Consider the following 24,908-nt stretch of genomic DNA (forward strand, 5'->3'; position numbering starts at 1 on the left):
CTCACATCTCCAAGCTTTCCCTATCAGGGGTTGCCCTCAGGGATTCTCACTCTGCTGCACTTTGCCAGGCCTCCAGGCCTTCCTTTGAAATATTGTGGAAGCCTTCTTGACCACCTAATTCCAGCTTCTTGCATTCCTGCAGAAGCAACACCATGTGGTTGACACCAATGTCTGCTGCCATCTTGAGTAGTAGCCAGTCTTCCAGGGACCCTGGCTGTAGCAGCCCATGAGTGCCTGGGTAGCTGAGCATGATGGAAAAAAAATTCCTAGGCCCCCTTGTGCAAGAAGGGTAGCCCACTAGTCTCTAATTTTTACTTTTACTTCCTTGGGGCGGGGTGGGGGGCGTGGAGATGGGTGTGGTCTTGCCAGTTCCTGGGCTGCCCTTGAGCCATCTTTCTCTTTATCTCTGGGCAAAGTCTTTAGCATTTCTTTAGTGGTGATAATGTCTTTTAACAATTGTAACTTCCTTAGCCCCAGTTTTATTCCCATCTTTTAAGACCCAAGTTTTTCAAATCTTCCTGCTCTGCTTTCTGCTGCTGATTATCACAATAAATTTGGCTAAAAGCCACCAGCAATATCCATATCACAGCCTGAGTGGCATGTTGCCTAGACATTTATTATGTCAGATTAAGAAGTCCATTATTTTTAAAGTCAGCTTCACAGAAAGTCTCAGGACACAGGCAAAATGCAGACAACTTCTCAGCCAGAACATAACACAAATGGCCTCTATTCCAAATTCCAATAGCGTCCTCCTTTTCTAAACTCTCTTTGAGCCTTATTTTCATTGTTCACAGTCCTGTTGGTATTCTTCTGAGATCCCACCAGAATTGGCCATTCATCTCAGTTTACAACAATCTAAAGCATTTCTAGCTTGCACTGCTACACATCTCAAAATTCTTCCCACCAATTCCAAAAAGCTCCAAAAAATTCTGAAACACGTGGTCATAGCAACGACCCCACTTCTGGTACCAAATTCTATTTTAGTCAGCTATTTCATTGTTATGACTAGAAGATCTAACCAGAACAATTTTAGAGGAAGAAAAGTTTATTTAAGGGCTCACGGTTTTATGGGTCTCAGTCCATAGACAGCCAGCTCCATTCCTCAGGGCTCAGGGTAAGGCAGAACATTGTGGCAGAAGAGTGTGGCAGAGGAATACAGCTCACATCATTATCAGGAAGCAGAGAGATCTCTACTTGCCAAATAAAAATATATATTCCAAAGCCATGCCCCCAATGCTCCATCTTCTCCAGCCACAACCCACTGGCCTTCAATTATCACTCAATTAATTCTACCAGGTGATTAATTCACTGATTAGATTAAGGTGCTCACAACTCAATCATTTCCCCTCTGAACCCTCTCACATTGTCTCACATGTGAGCTTGCTTTTGGGGACATCTCACATCCAAATCATAACAGCTTATCAGTTCTTTCTTTCATGAATCACACTTGTTGCATCTGAAATATCATCATCATACCCAATGTCATCTAGATTTTCTCCTTTGTTACCTTGTAGGAGTTTTATAGTTTTGTATTTTACAATTAAATCTGTGATCCGTTTTGAGTTATTTTTTCTAAAATTGTAAGGTTTGTGTCTAGGGTTTTTGTTGTTGTTGTTTTTTGGAGTATGGCTGACCATTTGTTTCATGGTCATCTGTTGAAAAGACCATTATTGCTTCATTGAATTTCCTTTGCTTTTCTGTCAACATCAATTGACTATATCCATGTGGGTCTATTTCTGGACTCATTCCGTTCCACTGATCTATTTGTCTATTTTTTTTTGCCAATACCACACTGTCTCAATTATAGTAGTTTTGTACTATCTCAACTTTGGGTAGTATCAGCCCTTCAACTTGTTCTTTAATTTCACATTAAGCTATTATGGGTCTTCTGCCATTCAGTCTAAACTTTAGAATCATTTTGTTGATCTTCATAAGGTAACTTACAGGGATTTTGATTGGGATTGCCTTGGCCCTATAAATCAAGTTGATAGGAACATCTTAACTTCTTGACAATATTGAGTTTTCTATTCACAAATAATATCTCACCATTTTTTTTTTTTTAGTTCTTTGATTTCTTGAATCAGTTTTATTGTTTTCCTTATTTAGAAATTATACATATTTTGTTAGATGTATACCTATTTCAGTTTTGGGGGAGCTAATGTAAATAGTATTTTTTTTTAATATTCTTTTTAATTGTTGATGGACCTTTGTTTTATTCATTTATTTATATGTGGTGCTGAGAATTGAACCCAGGGCCTCACACATGTGAGGCAAGTGCTCTACCACTGAGCCATAACCCCATCCCTAGTATTATGTTTTAAATTTCAAATTTCATTAATTTGTTGCTGATATATAGGAAAATGATTGACTTTTGCATATTAACTTTATGTCCTGAAATCTTGAGGAGGGTTTTTTGGTGATTATTGGTGAATTTTCTACCTAGATAATATGTCATCTGTGAATAGAGACAATTATATTTCTTTCTTTTTTGTTTTCAAACCATATGCTTTTATTTCCTTTTGTGTCTTACTTTATTAGCTGATACTTTCAGTATGATATTGAAAAAGAGCAAATAGGAGGGACATCTTGCCTTCTTCCTGATCTTTGTGAGAAAGCTTTAAGTTTCTAACCATTAGGTATGGCATTAGCTGAAGATTTTTTGTGCATAATTCTTTATCAAGTTGAGGAATTACCCTCTACTTCTAACTTACTGACTTTTTTTTTTTTAAATCCTGAATGGGTGTTGGATTTTTGTCAAATGCTTTTTCTGCACGTAATATTTTATTTTCAGCCTGTTGGTGTGATGAATTTATTGATTGATTTTTTTTTTCAGATGTTGAGCCAACATTACATTGTACATTGAGATAAATTATACTTGGTTATGGTTTATAATTATTTTTCTCCATTGTTGGATTGAACTTACTGATATTTTGTTGGGGATTTTTTGCATTTATGTTATGTTCATACTTACATATGTGAAATAAATTAAGTAATATTGGTTTGTAGTTGTCTTGTAATGACTGGTTTGGGGATTAGGATGACATTGACCACATAGAACCAGTTAGGAAGCATTTTCAGCTTCTATCTTGTGGAAGAATTATAATAATTCTATCTTGTAGAGAATTGTAATAATTTCTTCTCTAAATATTTGTGAGCATTCACTAGTGAACTCATTAGGGCTTTTTGCCTTCTGTTTTGGAAATTCATTTTATTATTTTTTTAGATTGTTTCTTTAATGAATATGTGTTTTTACATTTAACATGTATTATACACATTGTATAGTTTTTTTGGGTTTTGGTTTTGTGGTGGTGCTGGAAATTAAATCCTCTCTAATTCTAGTGCTCTACCACTAAGCTATATCCCCAGCCTAGTTAAGTCTTATTTTTTGGTCCACTCTGACAACCTCTTGTTATTTAGTGGTTATATTTAAAATATTAAACTTCAAAATGATTATTAATATAATTGGATTAATATCTACTATGTTTGTTTCTGTTTGCTGTTTATGGCCCTTGTTCTTCATTCCTGTTTTTGTCTTACACTCACTCTTTTGTGGTTTAATTGAACAGTTTAGATGATATCATTTTCTTTTTTTTTAATATTTATTTTTTAGAAGTAGTTTGACACAATACCTTTATTTAATTTATTTATTTAATTTTATGTGGTCCTGAGGATCGAACCCAGAGCCTCGCATGTGCTAGACTAGCGCTGAGCCAGAATCCCAGACCCATTTTCTTTCTTAATATTTTTGTTTTTCTGTTTATTTCAGTGGTTGCCCTAGAGTTTGTAATACACATTTACAGATAATCCAAGTCCATAATCAAATAACACCATTTCAGGGGTGTAATGTGAATACCTTTTACAAGATAATTCTAATTCTTCACTCCTACCCCTTGTATCATTACTGTCATTCATTTCACTATATATAAGCATATATGTGATATATAAATACATACATAGTCAAATATATTATTACTATTATTATTTTGAATTAACATCTGTTAGATGTTAATTCAAAATAATAAAATAAGAAAAATTAAAAAATTTTATCTTTGCATATCCATATTTGATGCTTCTTCTTTTTCCAGATTATAATGCCTTTCCTATATTGTGTTTCTTTTAATAAATTTCTTTTAATATTCCTTGCAAGGTAGGTCTATTGGCAGTGAATTCCCTCAATTATTACTTACGTGAGAAAGACTATTTTTCCTTCAGTTTTAGAGGATAATTTTGCAAGATGTAGAATTCTAAGTAGCTTTTTTTTTTTTTTATTTCCTCAAAACTTGAAATAGTCCACTTCATTCTCTTCGTGCCTGCATGGTTTTCTGAGAAGTTGGATGTAATTTTTTTCTTGGTTCCTAAATAGGCAAGGCCACAGAACTCTTCAGTATGTGAGTTTGGATTCTAACTCTGTGGTCTAATAACTCCAGCACCTCTGCTCTTATCAAGTAGTCTTTTCCTCTCCCCCACCCGTCCCACTCTCACTCTTTCCCTCTCTCTTTTTACAGATTAAGAAAATGAGGACTGAGGATTTAAAGGATTTAATCAAAATTCTAGCTAGTTAGTGGGAGAATTAGAAGAATTTCAGGTCTTCTGACATTTTGTTTAGTCCTTTAGTCCTTGCCTAGACTAGAGGCTCTTGCAGGCTGTATCTTTTAAACTGACATTTTCAGTGGTATCAGATAATGAATATTGGTTTTTACTCACTCACATTTAGAACATAAAAATGAAAGATTTACTTACTTGTGATTTGTAACCAGAATTTGTATTAAAATGTTAGGTGCTCTTTTTAGCATATATTATTTAAATAACCAACAAACTTGTTTCAAAGATTTCAGTGACTTTTAAAAACAATTTTTAAAAAAATTTTTTTAGTTTTAGGTGCACACAATATCTTTATTTTATCTCTATGTGGTGTTGAGGACCAAACCCAGTGCCTCGCGCATGCCAGGGGAGCTGGCTACCACTTGAGCCACATCCCCAGCCCATTAAAGCAGTTTTTGAACGTTAATCTTAAACTATTTCCATAAGTGTCTGGTTACTGTCAGGAATAATGTTGAATCTCTGACTTCTACTGGATTAAATCACTAAAGCATGCAAAGTTTGAAGAACTGCTGAAAGTGGGATTTATTAGTAAAGTGATTTCTCCGTAAAGTGATTTCTCCTCAATAAAAATGTTGAGTTTCTATTCACAATTCTGGTTCTTTTTAAAAAAATCTTTCTTAGAATAACAGTGGATTTTTTTTTAAATGTAGGAATTGGGAGTGGCTCTTTTGAGGAATGCTTACAGAAAGTTGATGGGGCAGAATAGGGAGACAGAATTCAGAAGAGATGGAGATGTAAAGAAGACTGCAAACAGGAGTAGGACATTTTGGAGTGAAACCTTGGATGAGGGGGGTGGGGAGGGGGCGGAATGAGACATGTGCTGATAAATTTTCTTTGAATTTGAATAGATTCTTTGCCTGAAGCTTGTTTTGAGTTGGGTTTCTGTCTGGTTTAGGAACCCTTATTGATAGGTTTGTTGTTTTTTTTTTAAACCAGAGATTCATTATTCAAAAGCTATTAAATCATTTCTTAACATAATTATAGAAATACCATGAAAATATTCTTCTAAAGCTAAAGCACCTTATAGAATTTTCTCTGATTCTTCTAAATTAGTCTATCTGTAGGGAAATTAATTTTAAAAGTTTTTTAATTAGTATTTAATTAGAACCAGATATATTGGTCACTTTTTTAAACAAAAGAAATGCACCTTTAGCTTTGAGTCATCTTAAATCAGATGTCATCTTAAATTGGAAATATCTGGGAGAAAAAATTTGGAATTCAGATAAAGAAAGAATACAGTTTTGTGGTAGTTACTCTGGGGCAAAAAAAAAAAAAAAATGGAGATCATATGGTCTCTCTCTTTCCATAGTAAACTAGTTAGGAGTAGCGATGAGGCAAGTGTACCAATAACCACTACATAATACAAAACTGATTGGCTATAAATGCCATAGAAAGGTTGAGAGTTCATGGAAGTGGTATCTAACTCTTGTTTTGTTTAAATAGCATAGAACTTTTCTTAAAAAAGTTGTTTTTTAATATTATATGTAGCACTCATCCTTTTAAAGTGTACATTTCAATGAGTTTTACAATATTCAGAAGGTCCGTAATAAACTTTTCTAAAAGTTCTTGTGTTTTTAGCTAAGGTATGCCCTCATATTTCCCAGGCTTCACCCTCCCTAATTAGTATCCATCTGGCAGATATTTATATTGGCTGCCCAATTCCTGCAGACATTTGAGTTTGCACTCCATCTTGAGAGAGTTTTTCCTAGGTTCATTAACCATGGAAGCAAATACCTAGATTGTGTGCATGAATGCCAGAGTGTGGGGAATACTGGGTGCTATTCTGCAGAGCATCCTTTTCCCCACATCTGTCCCTTTTCTTGCTCTGTCCTGGCTCCTATAAGAATCATCACTGCCTCTGCCATCATCTTAGAAATGACTTTAGAAAGTCCAAACACTTTATGGTTTACAAATTCTTGCATGATCTGGCCCCTGCCTACCACTCTAGTCTAGTTACCTTTGACTCCTCTCTTCCCATCAAACTAATCTTTGTTTTTTTTCCTTCTGGTCATTACCTATGTAATTACTTCTTGTCATTCTTATCTCAGCTTAAATTCACTACTCAGGAGCCTTTCAGTGTTCATCATACCTAAAGCAGTTACTTACTCCTATTACTTTCTACACAGCTTTAATTTAATTATACCACACTTGCCACCATTTGATTTTGTTGTTGTTTATTTAATATTTTTCTCCTTTGTAATGTAAGTTCAAAGTTGGCAGGTTCCTACATATTCATAGTTATTTCCTAAGCTTTTAGAACATTGAGTGTTTGACACATAGTATGTGCTTAATACATATTTGATGAGTGAAAATGCTGCTCTGATTCATCGGCAGTATGATGCGACCAGTTTCTGTCTTCTTATTTTTGCCGTAAATCTCTGGTCTGTTGAGGCCTTTGCTATCTCTGGTTATCAGTATTTTTTGTGAGTTTGTTTCCTTTTACAATTGTTTACTGTCATTTTAATGAGATTTTGAGAGGTAGAAAAATGTGTTCTCTCTCTTGATGGTTGAGTTATTGTAGTCAGGTTAAAAACATGAACAGAGGCCAAGTTGGGAAACCATTGCTTATTTTTTAAAATTAATTAATTAATTAATTTTAATTAGGTATATATGACAGCAGAATGCATTTTGATTAATTGTACACAATTGCAGCACAACTTTTTATTTCTCTGGTTATACACAGTGTCGTATCGCATCATATGTGCAGTCATACATATACCTAGGGTAATGATGTCCATCTCATTCCACCATCTTTCCTGCCCCCTTGCCCTCACTCTACCCATCCCTCCCCTTTACCCAAAGTTTCTTCATTTTTCCCATGCCCTCTTCCCCATTATGGATCAGCACCCACTTATCAGAATATTTGGCCGTTGTTTTTTGTGGGGGTTTGGCTTACTTCGCTTAGCATGATATTCCCCAACTCCATCCATTTACCTGAAAATGCCATAATTTTATTCTCTTTAATTCTGAATAATATTCCATTGTTTATATATACCACAGTTTCTTTATCCATCTATTGAAGGACATCTAGGTTCCTTCCACAGTTTAGCTATTGTGAATTGAGCTGCTATAAACATTGATGTGGCTGCATTACTATAATATGCTGATTTTGTCCTTTGGGTATGGACCTTGGAGTCAGATAGCTGCGTCAAATGATGGATCCATTCCAAGTTTTCTAAGGAATTTCCAAACTGCTTTCCAGATTTGTTGTACCAATTTGCAGTTCCACCAGCAATGCCTTTCCCCACACATCCTCACCACTTATTGTTGTCTGTATTCTTCTGACTGCGGTGAGATGAAATCTTAGTTTTGGTTTACATTTCTCTAATTACTAGAGATGTTGAACATTTTTCATATATTTGTTGACAAAGGTGCCAAAAACATACATTGGAGAAAAAAATATCCCCTTCAACAAATGGTGCTGGGAGAATTGGAAATCTATATGCAGCAAAATGAAACTAAACCCCTCTCACTGTGCACAAAACTCAACTCAAAAGTGGATCAAGGACCTAGGAATTAGACCAGAGACCCTGCACCTAGTAGAGGAAAAAGTAGGCCCAAATCTTCATCATGTCGGATTAAGCCCTGACTTCCTTAACAAGACTCCTAAAACGCAAGAAATAAAATCAGGAATTAATAAATGGAATAGACTCAAACTAAAAAGCTTCTTCTCAGCAAAAGAAACAATCAATGTGGTGAAGAGAGAGCCTTCATTTTGGGAGCAAATTTTTTCCACACAAGGTCAGATAAAACACTAATCTCCAGGATATGTAAGGAACTCAAAAAACGTAACACCCCAAAAAAAAGAGCACTTGCCTCGCATGCACAAGGCCCTGGGTTCAATCCCCAGCACCACAAAAAAACAAAACAACAACCCAATCAATAAATGAGCTAAGGATATGAACAGACACTTCTCAGAAGAAGACATACATTTGATCAACAAATATATGAAAAAATATTCAATATCCATGACTTATTTTTGAAGAATAAGGTTGAAATTCTAGGGTTTCAGACCCATGTTAGGGTCTGAAATCATTTGATAAAAGAATTCTTACTTAGTTCAGAAAACTCAATTCAGAAAGTCAAAGGGAACTCATTTGGGTGTTTGAACAGAATCATGACATGAATAGTCTCTAGTCTGACAGTGATAGAAGTTGCTAGAGTAATCTGAGGGCTCTGTAGTGTAGATCTTAACCAAGTTAGTGATCATTTAATAAGTACAAAGGAAGGCATGAAATAAAAAAAAAAAAAAAAAAAGTTGCATCTCCTGGCACACATGTTGCTTAATTGCTCTATGATGATTAGTTTTAACAGTGCAACTTTTATTTTGATGATCAGTTGATTATATAGGGGACGGTATTGAATCAGTAATGAGTTGTAAAATGTCTTTCCAAGGAACTTTATATTTATGAAATGAATGAAACAAAGTAGACACCCAAAAGCTTTATAAAGTGAGGGATATTTGATCAACTCTGGTACTATCCTCTGAATGATGGCAAGAGGTTAGGACATATATGTTAATGAATAATGTAACCTATCAGTGTTCTACTCTTTTACTCCTTTTCTTATAGTAACAAAATTTAGAAAAGCAAAACATCTTCTAAAAAAACCCCATCTTGAAGTTTGTGTTTAGCTTATGCTTATTGGGTTGAATGCTACTAGCCTTTGATTTGGAACAGATTTCTTCCTGATCTACTTGTGACAGTGATCAACTTTTTAAAATTACTTAAGTGTTTTCTTTTTTCATGTGAAGGTTAGAAATTACTCTTTATTCTGTGTGAGCTGTTGTTTTTCTAAGACACTAAATTTTATTTGCATTAAATGAAACTAATTTTTATGATGACCAGAATATGCTTGGAAAGTTAACTGAATAAGCCAGGACAATACACCTTAAGAAAGATAACCTGAGGATCGAGAGTTCAAAGCCCCCGTCTGCAACCGCAAGGTGCTGAGCACCTCAGTAAGACCCTATCTCTAAATAATAAATACAAAAAGGGCTAGGATGTGGTTCAGTGGTGGAATGCCCCTGAGTTCAATCCTTAGTATCCAAAAAATTAAAAAAAAAGAAAGAAAGAAAGAAAAATAACATGAATACATAATATAAAAACACATTGGAGAAATACATAATTATTTTTCAATATTCTTAGACTGTACTATATGTTTAATTTGGTTAAAATGTTTTATAGTCTGTTTTATTCTTTTCCATTTAGGTACTTTGGAATTTTAAATGATTTGTTAACTTAAATGATGTATTTTCTAACCAATCTTCAACTTCCTGAAGGCAGAGATTGCTTATCCTTCTCTAAATTTCCCCTTCCCACTTTCTCCCTTATTTCAGTATAATTTCAAACATACAGAAAAGTTGTAGAAAGATTGCAAACAGTTTCAATATTTCTTTATTCAGGTTTTCCTAATGTTTATATTTTACTACACACCCTGCACACATACACACACTTACCTTTTTCCCGAGTAATATGAGAATAATTTCCAGACATTATGCTCCTTTTCGACAAAATTTCTAGTATATCTAAGATCAAAGATATTCTTTCAGATAACTGTTGGAAATTGCCAAAATCAACACTATGATCTAATCCATTGTCCATAATTAAATTTTGTCATTTATTCCAGTGTTATCCTTTATGCCTGTATATTTTCCTGGGTCCAGGATCCAGTCCAGGATTAAGCATTGCATTTAGTTTTCATGTTGAAGTTCCCTTAAATATGGAACATTCCCTCAGCTTTTTTGAAAGCTATACACCAATTACTTTGTAAAAAATGTCTTGATGATTTGATTCAGATAATACATTTTTGGCAGGGGTATTACGGAAAGATGCGTCCTCAAGGCATCATAACAGTAGTCATATGATGTTGGTTTGCCTCCTTATTGGTGATGTTGTAATCACTTGGTTAAAGTAGTGTCTTTCCAGTAATTTGTCTGGAGATATATTGAGAGTGTTTAAATAATCTCAGCAAATTTGCACCCACCAGTTTTAGTATCTTTTGATGATTCCTGCCTTGATTTAAAAAAAAAACTTAAAAGAATTACTTTTAAATCCTTAGCTACTATGACAGTGGTTGCAAAATGGTAATTTTTCTGTCATTTCATCTATATCAATTCTTAAGGAATTATTAGTTTGTTTCTGTCATAATTTATTTTGATACTTAACTTGTCCCAGATAGGCCTCTGGGATCCCCGTCAGGCTGGCCCCTGTCTCCATTTGACCACTGTCTATCATTAATTGAGTACTTTCTGGCACAAGATGTTATAGGGCTCATCTTATTTTTTCCCTTGCACCAATCCTTAAATCATTAGTCCAAGCATCTCTGGTTCCTTTTTGTGCAGAGTGTATGTTTAGGAATCAAAAATGGGGAACTAACTGTGATGATTGCTACTGGGGTATTATTGCTACTAGGACTTTATAGTGGGCAAACACACATACACATACATCTCTCTCTCTCTCTCTTTCTCTTTACCACCATCTGTTTGAAACCTTCAGTTTATACTGGTAACTAAAAATCTAATACAAATGATTCTTCATTTTTGTTTTTTCCAATTTAATTTTTTTAGTTGTTTCAGATAATGGTTTATGATATATTGTATAATAGGTAATTATAGGATTGAGTATTAGAACTTTTTAAATAGGAATGTTAGGAGTTTCTTGTAGAACATTGAACTAAGATTGGTTTTTCAACTACAGATAAGGATTTCTTGTTTGGTGTTTAAGAGATTAAAAATATCTCATTTTATGAAAATCTAGTGTAACTTAAGGAATGCTTATTCTCATGAAAATATGGTTCATCAAAGTGGACTCCTTTTCTAAGGGGTACATTTAAGTGCTTGATAAATAGAAAATTAAATTAACTATATTGCCTTCAATTTGACTTGCATCTCTTAGGCATTACACCTCAACTGTTAAAGTAGTTCTTTGTTTTTATGCTTCTTTATGTGATCTTTAATTATCTTACAGGTAATGTAAATAATAATGAAGAGAATTGTTATTTGTATCTTAGGTTGTCAGAAATAAAAGGGAAGGCGTAAAACTCTAAATCATCTCCCCTAGAACATGATTTCTTTTTCTTCTGAATGAGGAGGATATCATTGTGGTTTGGCCCAAGAATACTACACCAATTCTACTTGTAGATTCGGTTCCATCTGGCAACTTTACAAAATTGCATTTCAGGTATCAGCTCACTCCTGGAGAACCAAGCAGTCCATGCAAAATCCCTAGTAGCCAGTTAACTCTGATGTTGCTCTGTGAAGCCTTTGAGCAACGTAGTGCTTTGCTTCTGTTTTAGTCCCTTAACACTTAGGAGAGCATGGCTTCCTTTGAATTTGCTTCATGCATAGCCACAGGAAAAAAGTTTGGTTCCTGGAGAATTTGTAAATCGAAAAGTTTCTATGTTTACCATCCCTCCTGCAGTTAGTATTAATATTCTTTTAATTTATGGAGGTTTTTTTGCTCTTCTTGGGTCCTGCACAGTGCTTGTCATACTGCTACTTATAGATGAAGTTTTGGTGGTGGTGGTGGTGGTAGTGGTGATTGTTTTGTTTTGGGACAGAGTCACTGTGTTATCCAGGCTGTTTTCAAACTCCTGGGCTTGTTACCATCCTCCTGTCTCAGTCTTGACTACAGATGCTCACCACCATGACCAGCTTGGCTTTTTTTTTTTTAAGTGTTGGACATGAAATAGAACTGGGAATTTTCTGTTGAGGGCCACTCAACCTGCAGAGGCAATTTCACTGGTGATGGATATACAAAAGCAACTTTCGATTTTTAAAAAAATTCATCTGCTTTATAAATTAAGAACAGAAGAAATGATCTTAAAGTATAGGCACACAAAGGAATATGATCCTTAGGAAAATAATCCCATGTATGTGTAGAACACAAATATGAAAAGGAGCATACTGGGAGATAGAAAATTTAAAATTTGGGTAAAATTAATTTTGAAGCTTCTTAAACTGTTAAATTTCCAGTTTCCATTTGGGCACTCTACAAATGATAGTACTTAGTGCACAGCAGAACTGAAGATCCTGTGCTAATATAGTTTTAGATGAAGAGAGAAGCAAATCAAACACATCAGGCATTGCCCCATTCTGATAAAGCAGTTAATAGCCTACCAACCCCAACAATTCTCAGTCCATTTTACATTGTATGTGTACTATTTCTCTCCTTTTCCTTCTTTGCTTTAACTTCCTTCCTCCTCCTCTTGATGGGTCCTCTTCCTCTTTGGTGCCTTACTAAATTTAACACAGTTTTTTTTTTTTTTTTCCCATATTGTTTCTTTAATCTGATTTAGATTTCCTTCCTCTTGCTTTTAGTTTGCAGGAGTTATACTTTGCACAGTTGGGGGCACTTCTTAAACACGGAAATCTTCACAAACAGACCCTTTCTCTATTGTGTTTTTTCTTTTTTAAAAATCGTATTGGAGTAGTATAGGAGGTATTTAAATTTTTGTGAGGAAGATGATGAAACAACTGGAATTAAAGAACAAATTTTTGAATGAATAACTCAGACGAAGCATGTGACTATGGTGATAGAGAAGAAATAAATTTGGGACCCCACGGCTGCTTGATTTCTTTATGGTTTGAATATTACTCTTTATAGTTCTGCCCTTAACTTAATTGTGGTTACACAAAACTGCATTACTTATTATCTTATAAGCTTCCCAGTAATTGTAACACAACACAGTTATTTATATTTCAGTTGTCAAACTTAGGTGAACATAAGCAGTACTGATGAGAGCTTGTTTAAAAATGTCCCATTTTCTTAACATCTTGAGCAGACCATTTAAAAACTGACTTTAAAGCTGGGCATGGTGGCACATGCCAATCCCAGCAATTCAGGAGGCTGAAGCTAGAAGATAGCAAGTTCAAGGCCAACTTGGGCAATTTAGTTAGATCATATCTCAAAGAAAGGGCTAGAGGTATAGTTCAGTGGTAAAGTACTCCTAAGTTCAATCCTCAGTAACACAAAAATAATTCCTTGCATGTATGATTTTGTCAAAATGAACCCACATACTATGTACAATTATAATGCTTTAATAAAAGAGGCAATATTAAGTGAAGGTTTTTTTTTTTTTTTTTATCTCCTTTAACAGTGTTTCATCATTATTGATTTTCTTGTCTGTCCCCTACTAGATTATGTATAGCTTGAGGACAGAGGCCATCATGTTCATCTCTGTTCCTCCAAGTGCCTGGCACACATATAAGACATACCATAAATGTTAAATGAAATTGAAGCTTCTCATGCCTTTTTGGAACATTTGCGCCTGCTAGACTCAGAGAAATGCTCTAAAGGACAACTCTGCTCTCCTGAATCCTGAAAGTTTTCATGTGATTTTAATTATACTTATTTTTGTAAAAAAACAATTTAAAAAACATTAACAGACCAAAGAGTTGTGTAAATAAGTAAGATGTACTATATGCCATGAATTTTTCTTGCCACTTCATATGGATGTGACTTGTATATAAGTAGTATTTAAAAAAAAATATTTTTAGTTGTAGATGGACACAGTACCTTTATTTTATTTATATGTGGTACTGAGGATCAAACCCAGTGCCTTACACATGGTAGGCAAGCACTCTATCACTGAGCTAGAGCTCCAGCTCATGTAAGTTGTATTTCCTCCTAGGATTTCAGTTTCCCTCTACCTAATATCAACAGTAGCTGTCTGATGGGCTTTCCTTTCTCTTAAAAACTCTTAAAAGGCAGTCACTTGCCCTCTGACTAAATACCTTTCTTCCCTTTCCCCCTTCATTTTCATGTTTAAGAATCCAGTTGCCTTCAGGGACAAAAAGGCTTGGCTTTCTTGGTCCAGTCTGACCGGTCCTGCCTTAGTTCTTCACTTTTTAAATGTTACTCTTCCCACTTTGTCTTATTTGAGAAGGTCTCATGACATTCTCACAAACACACTTTCTCCTTTGTTCTTTAGTTTGCGCTACTTAGAATACATTTAACCAGACTCTTAAGTCCTAATCTAAGCTCAGCTTTTAAAAATTTGTTCTAATCAGTTATACATGACAGCAGAATGCTCTTTGAATCATTATACACAAATGGAGCACAATTTTTCACTTCTCTGTACATGAAGTAGAGTATCACACCATTCGTGCAATCATATGTGTACCTATGGTAATGATGTCCATCTCATTCCACTATCTCTCTTACCCCTGTGTCCCCTCCTCTCCTAATCCTCCCTTTTGCCCAATCCAAAGCTCCTCCTCTCAACCCCCCCCCCCCCATTATATATTAGCATCCACTTATCAGAGAAAACATTTGGCTTTTGGGTTTTTGGTACTGTAAGCCCTGCTTTTTGATAAGGAATCTCCATTCCCTCCAAATGAGGAAATTGTATAGTAGACTAAAATATCTCCTGAAAGGAAGGTTATTAGAAAATAGACTCTAATACTTAACTTCATGGAAAATTTGACAGGAATAATATTTTTCATACTGAGTAATACTAAACAGTTTCCTTATGGGTAGTGGAGCCTACTGTATACAAGTTTGAGCAGTTATTTACTGTTACTGTCAAAATGAAACCAATCAGTGTTGGCAGTGGTAGACCACTCCACCATTATTTCTTTTTTTTATTCCAGGACAGTAGTTGGTTTAAATATTAGTGACATCATTATTAGTTGTATTTTTTGATTTTCTATGATAAACATGGTTTTGAAATAATATTCAGGTGAAACTTCTCATTAAGTCAATCTTTATCCTTCCTTACTGATATCTGCTGGGCATCTCCATGCTTATTTTCAGAACAAACCACCCTCTACTCACCTGCTGTTCACTAGTCTTAGTAAATTCTGTCACTATTCACTCAGTTGTTAAAACTAGAAATCAAGGAATTATCCTTGATTTCTCTCATCTGCTCTTCCCAGTGTAGACTCTTTGATCAAGGGAAGTCTTTAATTAAGTTCCTTTATTACCAAAATATATCTTGAGTTTGGCTGCATACTTCGTTTTCAACTCGTAAAGAAATGATATACAATAGTTAAGAGCATGGGCCTGTCTACATTTGAGTTCTAGATGTGCAGCCACAGCTTTAGGCCAGCTTTGTAACTTTTCTGTTTGTTTCCTTAGTAAATGAGGTTAAATCTATCTACTTTGTGGTATTATTGTAAGGACTAAGTAAATTAATAAATATAAGCTATCAAATGAATAAATATGAAACACTTGGAAAGGTGCTTGGTCCGGATATACTTAATAAATACTAATTGCTTTCATCATCATCACCTTCATCTCCATTCAGTAGTTGAGGCCTTTATGAGATTTTTCACCTTTACCACTGCAATAGCTACTGGTCTAGGTTTCCCCCCTTAGAGTTTGTTCACCATAGAGCAGTTAGAATGCTCCTTTATAAAAAGCATTAATGCCCTGGATGCAATGACACATGTCTGTAATTCCAGCACCTCAGAGGCTGAGACAGGAGAATTGCAGATTTGAAGCCAGTGTCAGCAGCTCATAAAGCCCTAAGCAATCTAACAAGACCCTTTCTCTGAATAGAAAAGGACTGGGGCTGTAGCTCAGTGGTAAACTACCCTGGGTTCAATCCCTGATCCCCCACTTCCCATAAATAAAAACTATTAATGCCATTTTTACCAAGACCCTGCTTGAATTTGGAATAAAGTAAGGAATTATACTTAGAGGTTTTGTTTTTGTTTTTGTTTTTTTTACATATAGGTATTCTAATAATTTACTAGGCTTGCAAGGCTATAGGTGCTCTTTTACCTGTCTGTGTCTCTAACTTCAGATCCTACTTCCCATTCTTAAAATCACTGGGCTCCACCACAGAGTAGTCTCTCTTTCCTTTGAATATACCTGGCTTATTATTCCTCCTTTGGTCTTCTCATTACTATTTTTGCTGCCCTTCTTCTCCTAAATCTTCAGTAGCTGACTTCCCTTTATTCTTCATGTCAGTAGGATAAGGATCCATTAGGGAAATAACTTTACATGACTTGTGTCACCATTCTATTCTTAGTACCTAGAATAGTGCCTGGCATGTGGTAGCTGCTCAGTAAATGAATTAATAAAAATGAGATTTTTTTTTTTAAAGTGTACTCTTCTTAAATTTGTTTGTGTACATGATGGCCACTAAAAGCACAATAGAATAAGTCATACACTTGGGTTCAAATTCTCATACTGTCATGTAGTGCATGTGAATCTCAGGAAAAATTACCTAAGTTCTCTTAGCCTAATAGTCTTCATTTATAAATGAGTAGCAGTTGTCTTAGAGAGTTAGTGGGAGATTAAATGAGATGTTCTTGTGAAGAACAGCACTCTATTAATGTTGATTAATATATTACACACACACACACACACACACACACACACTCACACACTGTGATTCTTCCATTCAGCAGATATTTAATGACACTGCTGTGAGCCAGGCACCATTCCAAACATTGTGGATACAGAATGAAACCAAAGCACCTCCTCTTATGGAGCTTTCCTTCTAGTGGGGGAAGAGAAATTATAAACGTGACAGATGGTGATAAGTGCTGTGAAGAAAATAAAAATCATACAAGGGACAGAAAGTAACAAGGATGAGGGTACTATTTTGATAGGATACTCTTGTAAGCAGTGAACAGAGTGAAGCAAGTCCACCAGCCATATAGATATCTGAAGGCAAGAGTTCCAGGCACTGCAAAGGTTGGAGGTTGGAGCAAGTCTGTTTATTCCAGTGCGCAGTAAGTAGCACACTGTGCCTGCTAATGCAGGGGATGGTGGAAAGAGAGGGTGCTGAAGGTTAGGATCTCACAGCACTTTGTCCACCTGCCAGTGACTTTGGATTTTATTCTCACTTTAGTAAGTCTATATTTGGGGGAATATACCTTCTCCTTTGTGGTAAGGTATTTTTACTCTTGGGGGAGGGATGTGGTTTCTGTCATGTATAATGGAGCAGGGAATTGAAGTGAGACTATAGTATATCCCCTAGAACCTAATCTAAAAATCATAGAGTGGTTTAGTAGGATTTGTTGTAGTATGCATTATAGTTTCTGTGGGCCTATTTGGATATCATTAAGGAAAGGCATAATGTTGTTATCCATCCATTTTTAAAAATCAAATGGTTTTGAAAAAAGACTTATTTTTTACCCTCTGAAAAAGCAGTTAACTGTTGGCTTATTTTCTAATGTCACTGTTTCTAGTAGGGACATTATGTTTGGGAAAATTTAGATTTAGAATTGTGATTTAATTGGTGATTTGTAGCAATTACAGCTGATTCTTGAGAGGGGTAGGATGTGGGTGTCAAGAAATTGGCAGGCAAGAATGAATTTCCCTACCAGATTTGCTGCTTGTAGACTGTGCAGAGGCTATAAAAAGACTTGGTGGGGATAGTAAATAGAAGATTCCGTGTTGGGGATGGGAGAGTAAGGATCATCTGCATCAGCTTCTGGAGAGTATTTTACAAGGCAAATTCTTTAAGAAATGTTGTAGGATCAAAATCTTCCCTAGCCCACCTTTCCTTTCCTTTTCCCATAGTGCTGGGGATCAAACACAGTGCCTTGTGTGTGGCAGGCAAACACTATTAGGACCTAACTTTTTCATAACAAAGTCTCTGAATAAGTTTCTTAAGTTATTTTTTGTAAAATAATTCATGTGTTGACAAAATTCAAAAAGGAACAGAACTAGGAATAATAACTATATGGTGACTGCAGTTACGTCAAAATTTCCACTTATTCTATGGCTCATTGTCGTCGTTCACTAGATATATTTTCTTCTATTTGACTATGTAGTAATCTAGATTTTTTTAAAAAAACTATAAGTGAAAATATTTAAAGGGATTTTGAAACTCCAACATTAGACTTGCATGTGTAGCCTGTAGTTCTGTTGGCTCCATAATAATCTAAACCATTCACATTCATTTTTAATTACTTTATATTTGCTTTATAAAAATGTTTTCCTATTGTTTTATTTTTCCCAGAATAGCCTTTTCCTTATCAGTAATTATAGTGTGTGGTCACAAAAGAAGTGTAGGCTTTAAACCTTTTTATATTAAAAACAGGAACTCTCTGGTTAAATGAAATCTTGTGGGAACCCCATTTGTAAAGTGACTGAGATTGTAGGTGTTGTTACAACACAGGACCTGTGGTGCCATCCTAAGTTCTTCTCCAAGAACACCCAGAGCTCATTACCCTCTCTGATCTGCTTTCCACATTTGTAAAATAGGAATGATGGTACCTGTCATAATGTCTGATTCATGGAGGTCTATGACTAATGTTCTTTCCCTTCCTCCTTTTACTGTAACTTCCTCATGCTGTTAGTATGTTCATACACCACTTATTTTTCTGATTAAGGTCACCTGGATGGATATTCTATTGTGTGACCAGATTTTTTACAGTGGAGATATTGTCTCCAAAAATACTGTGCTTTATGTATTGTTGCCTAAAATATTCATTAAAGATTCTGAAGCTGCTGTCTCTGCCCTGAGTGACAGCATCATCTGTTTGGTGGCAGTACTGCAGACCCAGTTATTTTAAATGTACTTAGAAATATAAAATGTAATTAAGTACATAAATGCTATTATTTTCAAGCAGAATTCTTCCTAGAACGTTTTAGCTTCTGGGTTATTTCAGTGTGTTTAGTGTTTGTTTGTTTTTGTTTTTAATTTAGCTGTAGATGGACACAATATCTTTATTTTATTTATTTATTTTAATGTGGTAAGTGGGCTTAGAACTCAGAACCTCACACATGTTAGGCAAGTGGTCTATCACTAAGCTATAACTCAGCCCCAGTGTTTAGTTTTGAAGATTTTCCTAGGGAAAAAGAGGAAGTTGACTATTATTCTGTTGCTTGTTGACCCTCATTATGAAGACTGGTATTTCTATAGCTCTGTTCTCAAACTAGCAAATATTATTTGAGTAATTAAGTCATCTGGTTAGATGAGATTTTCTTTTCATTAACATTTTGTGTTTTTTATAGGTAAACCACTTAATGAGCTTTGATCTCAGGTTTCTATTGAGATTGGTTTTTAAATTATTCTCTAAGAAATAAAAATCTTAGAAATAATATTGTCACAAATGAATTATGAAAACCGAAATCTCCTTAAGAGCCGAATTTATGAATTAAAGAATTGGTAGATCTGGGGCTTAGGCTTTAGCTCAGTGGTAGAGCAGTTTGTCTCACGCATGTGAGGCACTGGGTTCGATCTTCAGCACCAGATAAAAAGAAATAAAGATACTGTGTTCATCTACAACTAAAAAATAATTTAAAGAATATGTTAAAAAAAAAAGAATTGGTAGATTCATCTTCCATTTTCCAGAGTGGAATGCCCTAATTTATATATAATTAGGGTGAAAGATTAAGAAGTAGGGATTATTAGTTTCTAATAAGGTTGTTGAGGAGCTGTGGCCCTTCCCAATCTTAGGCCTAAGGAATTTATTTGATCTGATTTTCAACATCTTTAGAACTATATCAATTTGTCTTAATTTTAAACATTTGAATTTTTCTGCAAATTTTATATAGTGAAATAAATTAAATATTCAATTTCATAAAACCTTATCAGGTAATTTTCATAAGGATCACAGAGGTGTTTTTTTTTTTGTTGTTGTTGTTTGTTTGGTTTCTACTTTGGCAATGGAAGATACTCTCTTTCTTAAACTATATCCTAAAAATTTCATTGTGTATATATACCACATTTTCTTTATCCATTCATTTGTTGAAGGGTTTCTAGGTTGGTTCCATAGTTTGGCTATTGTGAATTGAGTGCTTTGATCATTGATGTGGCTGTGTCACTGTATTATGCTGATTTTAAGTCCTTTGGGTATAAACTGAGGAGTTGGATAGTTGGATAGCTGGGTCAAATGGTGGTTCTAGTCCAAGTTTTCTGAGTAATTGCCATATTGCTCTCCATAATGAGTTATTTTTCATTCATCCTCACCAACATTTATTGTTGCTTGTATTCTTGATAATTGCCATTCTGACTGGGTGGAGCTGGGGAATATCTTGCTAAGTGAAATAAGCCAATCCCCCAAAACAAAGGCTGAATATTTTCTCTGATATGCAGATGCTAATTCATAATAAGGGGGTGGCTAGGGAAAAATAGAGGTACTTTGAATTAGGCAGAGGGGAGTGGAGGGAGTGAAGGGGATATAGGAGTAGGAAGGATAGTCGAATGAATCAGACATTATTACCCTATGTACCTATATGATTCCACAACTGCTGTGATTCTACATCATGTACAACCAGAAGAATGAAAAGTTATACTCCATTTATGTATGATCTGTTGGAGTGCATTCTGCTGTCATATATAACTAATTAGAACAAATAAACAAATTCAAAAAAACATTAAAAATCCTAAAAATTTCAACACTGTCTCCATTAATGACTTCTAGTTTTAAAAAATAATATAATTTATGGTTTTGAAGTTTGATACCAGAGAGTTGTACTATATATCAGAGCACATACCACAAGTTACATTTATAACTTTTCATTCAACACAAATGTCTGTATTTCAGATGGAGCAGCTTTCAGATGAAGAAATTGACCATGGTGCTGAAGAAGACAGTGACAAGGAAGACCAGGACCTGGACAAAATGTTTGGAGCCTGGCTTGGGGAACTGGACAAACTCACTCAGGTTAGAAGTAGTACTTGAAAAACTGGTTGAGGATTTGAAGTTATCACTGCATGGTAAAAGTTTAATGTGCAGACATAAGGATATGAGTACAGGTTAAACTTTCTACAGCTAGAAAGGAAAAATGCCCAACACATTAACAAATGAATAAATAATAACTCCATAACACAAGGTAGTATCTCCTATGATTACTCTAAAGATTAAAAAAAAAATTATGACAGCATCTGTTTAACTAGAGGAATTACCTAATACTTTTTCATGTGTTTAAGGTTGCTAATTTAAAATAAAAAGTTTCAAAGCCTAAAATTTAAAAGTTCAAATTTTAGCAAAATTCTATTTAATAAATTAGTAAATTTAAGTACATTTTACAGCATAATTTCCTTGCATGTCAGTATTTTCTATTACTTGTTTCTAGAATACTGACAAAATTCCATTTCATGGTGCATTTTAAAGAGTGGTTACCTTTTGTTTTATTGGATTATGGGTTTAAAAATAATAATAACCTTATTCTGTAATCTAACACAGGACACTTAAAAACAAAATGTTAGTTTTTACTGCCCTATGTAATACATTGTATTCAATATATGATGATGGTTTATTAAAATAAATTTAATTTTGTGGCAGTGATAAAATTAGAATAACATTTATCCTTAAGTGATATCTTTGGGAATACATAAGTATGAGGTTCTTTAGCTAATGGTACAGTACTCATTGGTACAGTAGAAACATAAAATATTAACTTATTTCTGTACTGTAGATCATTTTGAAAATCAGATGCCTGTGACCATGATTTGTTAATAATTGAGAGTTTGGGAGACTGTTCAATCCTACTAATGATTTTCTTGGGACATTCGCTTATCTTTTGATCAGAAGTAAGCCCCACCCACACTGCCTGGAATATTGCCTTTTTTTTCTCTCTCTCTCTCTTTTTCTTTTAATCCTTATGCAGTTCATAGTTTATTGACCCTAGGATGTCTTTTATGTCTGTATTGTCAGCCATTTCTATTTAATCCTTAATTTTTTTAAGATGGTAATTTTGGCATAGAGATGATGGCTAAGTTAAGTAGTTTTTGCTGGGGAGAAAAAAAAGCAAAGGAGAGAAAACAAAAATGAGCATGCATGAATAAAATTATGCAAGGGCCAGCTGACATGTGTCTTGTCCCTGATCAGGTGGGGTTTTGTCCTTGCTTGAGAGGGGAGCGAAAAAAGAAAGACATTTAGGTATCTGTAGAACTAATAAAGGTGGAGTGGGAACTCCATGCTGACCCACTGTAAACTAAATTTCTACTGGTTTGTTCTCATGTATTCTCCCCTATATTTTAAATTGCCTAACGTAAATGGAAAGAGCCACTCACCAAAAAAGGAATGGCTCCTAAACATGCTATGGTTGTTCTTTTCTTCATACAAACCTGTCTTTAGAAAATAGATTAAAACTATTGCATAATGTGACTCAATTCAACTGCTAACACATTGCTTTTTAATGGAAATTTTCAGGAAATAATTGACTTAGTGGCTAAAACCTTAAATTTCTTACTGAAATTTAAAAATTCTCACTATAAAGTGTCACCTGTGTGCATAATCAACTGTATTTTCAGCATTGTATTAAATGAAGTTTAAATTTTAAGTAGTAGGTAATTCTTAAAATAGTTTGTAAAATTTTGTGTATTGTGCGTTTTTCTAAAAGAGGGTTCACAGCTTTAATTAAGTTCTCAGTGACTGCCCCCAAAAGATTGATAGTCCTCCTACTAAATTACCAATTTCTTAGACTGAGGAGTATTTCTTATTATTTCCTTTGTTGCCCTAGCACCATGGACATAGCAGGTAGTTACAATAAATGACCATTCATTTAAACTTGTAAATAGATTGACTTTTAGTAAATCTTTATACTCCAGGTATCTTACAAAAAATGTTTGCTACTTTTTATTCTCCAGTTCCACCAAGAGGAGAGGGATTAGGGCTTAAATTGCTGCAGTAGAATTAAGTTTGAGATTAAAGGAGAATTTTCTGACTATTTTGTGAAACTGTGAAATAAGGCACTAAAGAGATTGTGGATCTCCTTAATTTAATAGCTTTAAAGTAGGATGGGCACTATCTGTATGGATTCAACTTATCTTTAGATCAATGAGTAACAGAGTATTCAAATCTATTTATTTGGTACTGTGTACCAGAGGTGCTTTACCAAAGAGCCATATCCCTAGTCCTTTGTGTGTTTTATTTATTCTTATTAGTTATACATGACAGTGGAATGTATTTTGACATATTTTACATATATGAAGTATAACTTCTCATTTTTCTGGTATACATGATGTAGAATAACATTGATTGTGTAATCATATATGCACATAGGAAAGTATATCCTATTTATTTTACTACCTTTCCTATTCCCATTCCCTCTCCCTTCCTTTCATTACCCTTTATCTAATCCAAAGTACTTCTGTTCTTCCCTGTCAACTCCCCCACCCCCTGCAACTCTTATTCTGAGTTAGCATTTGCATATCGGAGGGAACATTCGATTGGTTTATTTCACTTAGCATGATAGTTTCCAGTTCCATCCATTTACCAGCAAATGCCATAATTTCATTTCTCTTTATGGCTGAGTAGTATTCCACTGTATGTATACCACATTTTCATTCATCTGTTGAAGGGCACCTAGGCTGGTTCCATAGTTTACCTATTGTAAATTGAACCGTTATAAACATTGATATGGTTGGAGTCACAAGCCAGAAAGGTCCCTCCACGTATTCTAATTTAAATCCATGATTGGGCTGGGGTTGTGGCTCCGAAGTAGCATGCTTGCCTAACACATGCAAGGCCCTGGGTTCGATTCTCAGCACCACATAAAAATAAATAAACAAAATAAAGGTATTGTGTCCAACTACAACTAAAAAATAAATATTTTTTTAAAAAAAGAATAACCATGCTTTTTTAAAAATTTGAATATCTTATATCTAATTTACATAGTGACTAAAAATTTTAAAACTGATTCTGATATATGCAAATGATTTAAATATCACTAAGCCTAATTTCTTTTCCCCTTTTTCTGAAGTTTCCTATTATAAGTATCCTTATTGTTGAAATAAGGAAAAAGGGAAATAAAGTGTTCTTTAAAAAGGTGTTGAGGGGGGCTGGGGTGTAGCTCAGTGGTAGAGTGCTTGCCTATCATGTGTGAGGCACTGGGTTCGATTCTCAGCATCACATACAAATAAATAAATAAATAAAATAAGAAATTTCATCAACAACTAATAAAAATATTAAAACAAAAAAGGTGATGAGGACTGGGGGCTCAGTGGTGGAGCATGTGCTTAGTATGGAGAAGACCTAGGCCTGGCTTCAATCTCTAGCACCAAAAGTAAATTAATTAATCAGATTTAATTACATAAAATAGTGGTGAGATAACTTATAAGTCACCCTTATACCCTTGATTGTGGGTATAATTGCTGTTTTGGTACAGATAGAATAGCAGAGTTGTAGTTTGCCCTCATTTTGAAGTTGTAATTGCTTTTCTGTCTCAGGTTTTACCAATTTTGAGATCAGAACTGACCTTTATCTTTAGGGTGATTCATGGCCAAAGAATGAAGCTATCCTGAGCGGAAAAAAACACATATCTCTCTAGGGAAAGAGATGACAGAATTCTCTGCACGAGTCCTTTCCATTTCTGTTCTTACCGTGTCCGTATTCACATATCAAACTTACTTTATAGTGAATTTATGTAAAATTAGGTCAGTCACAACTT

The 24,908-nt window shown here is 34.7% G+C and overlaps 1 protein-coding gene across 3 annotated transcripts in view; it reads left to right on the forward strand.

Annotated features, from left to right (window-relative positions):
* Positions 1 to 24,908, forward strand: part of Raph1 (Ras association (RalGDS/AF-6) and pleckstrin homology domains 1) — a 98,395-nt gene that overhangs the window by 23,610 nt on the left and 49,877 nt on the right. For all 3 annotated transcript variants that reach the window (XM_071618878.1, XM_027942006.2, XM_071618879.1), the window contains exon 2: positions 21,059 to 21,178. In XM_071618878.1, coding sequence (XP_071474979.1) covers positions 21,059 to 21,178 — 120 coding nt within the window. The remainder of the gene's footprint in view (positions 1 to 21,058; positions 21,179 to 24,908) is intronic.

The sequence above is a fragment of the Marmota flaviventris genome, chromosome 11 (assembly GCF_047511675.1).
Source record: "Marmota flaviventris isolate mMarFla1 chromosome 11, mMarFla1.hap1, whole genome shotgun sequence".
Taxonomy (NCBI): Eukaryota; Metazoa; Chordata; class Mammalia; order Rodentia; family Sciuridae; genus Marmota; species Marmota flaviventris.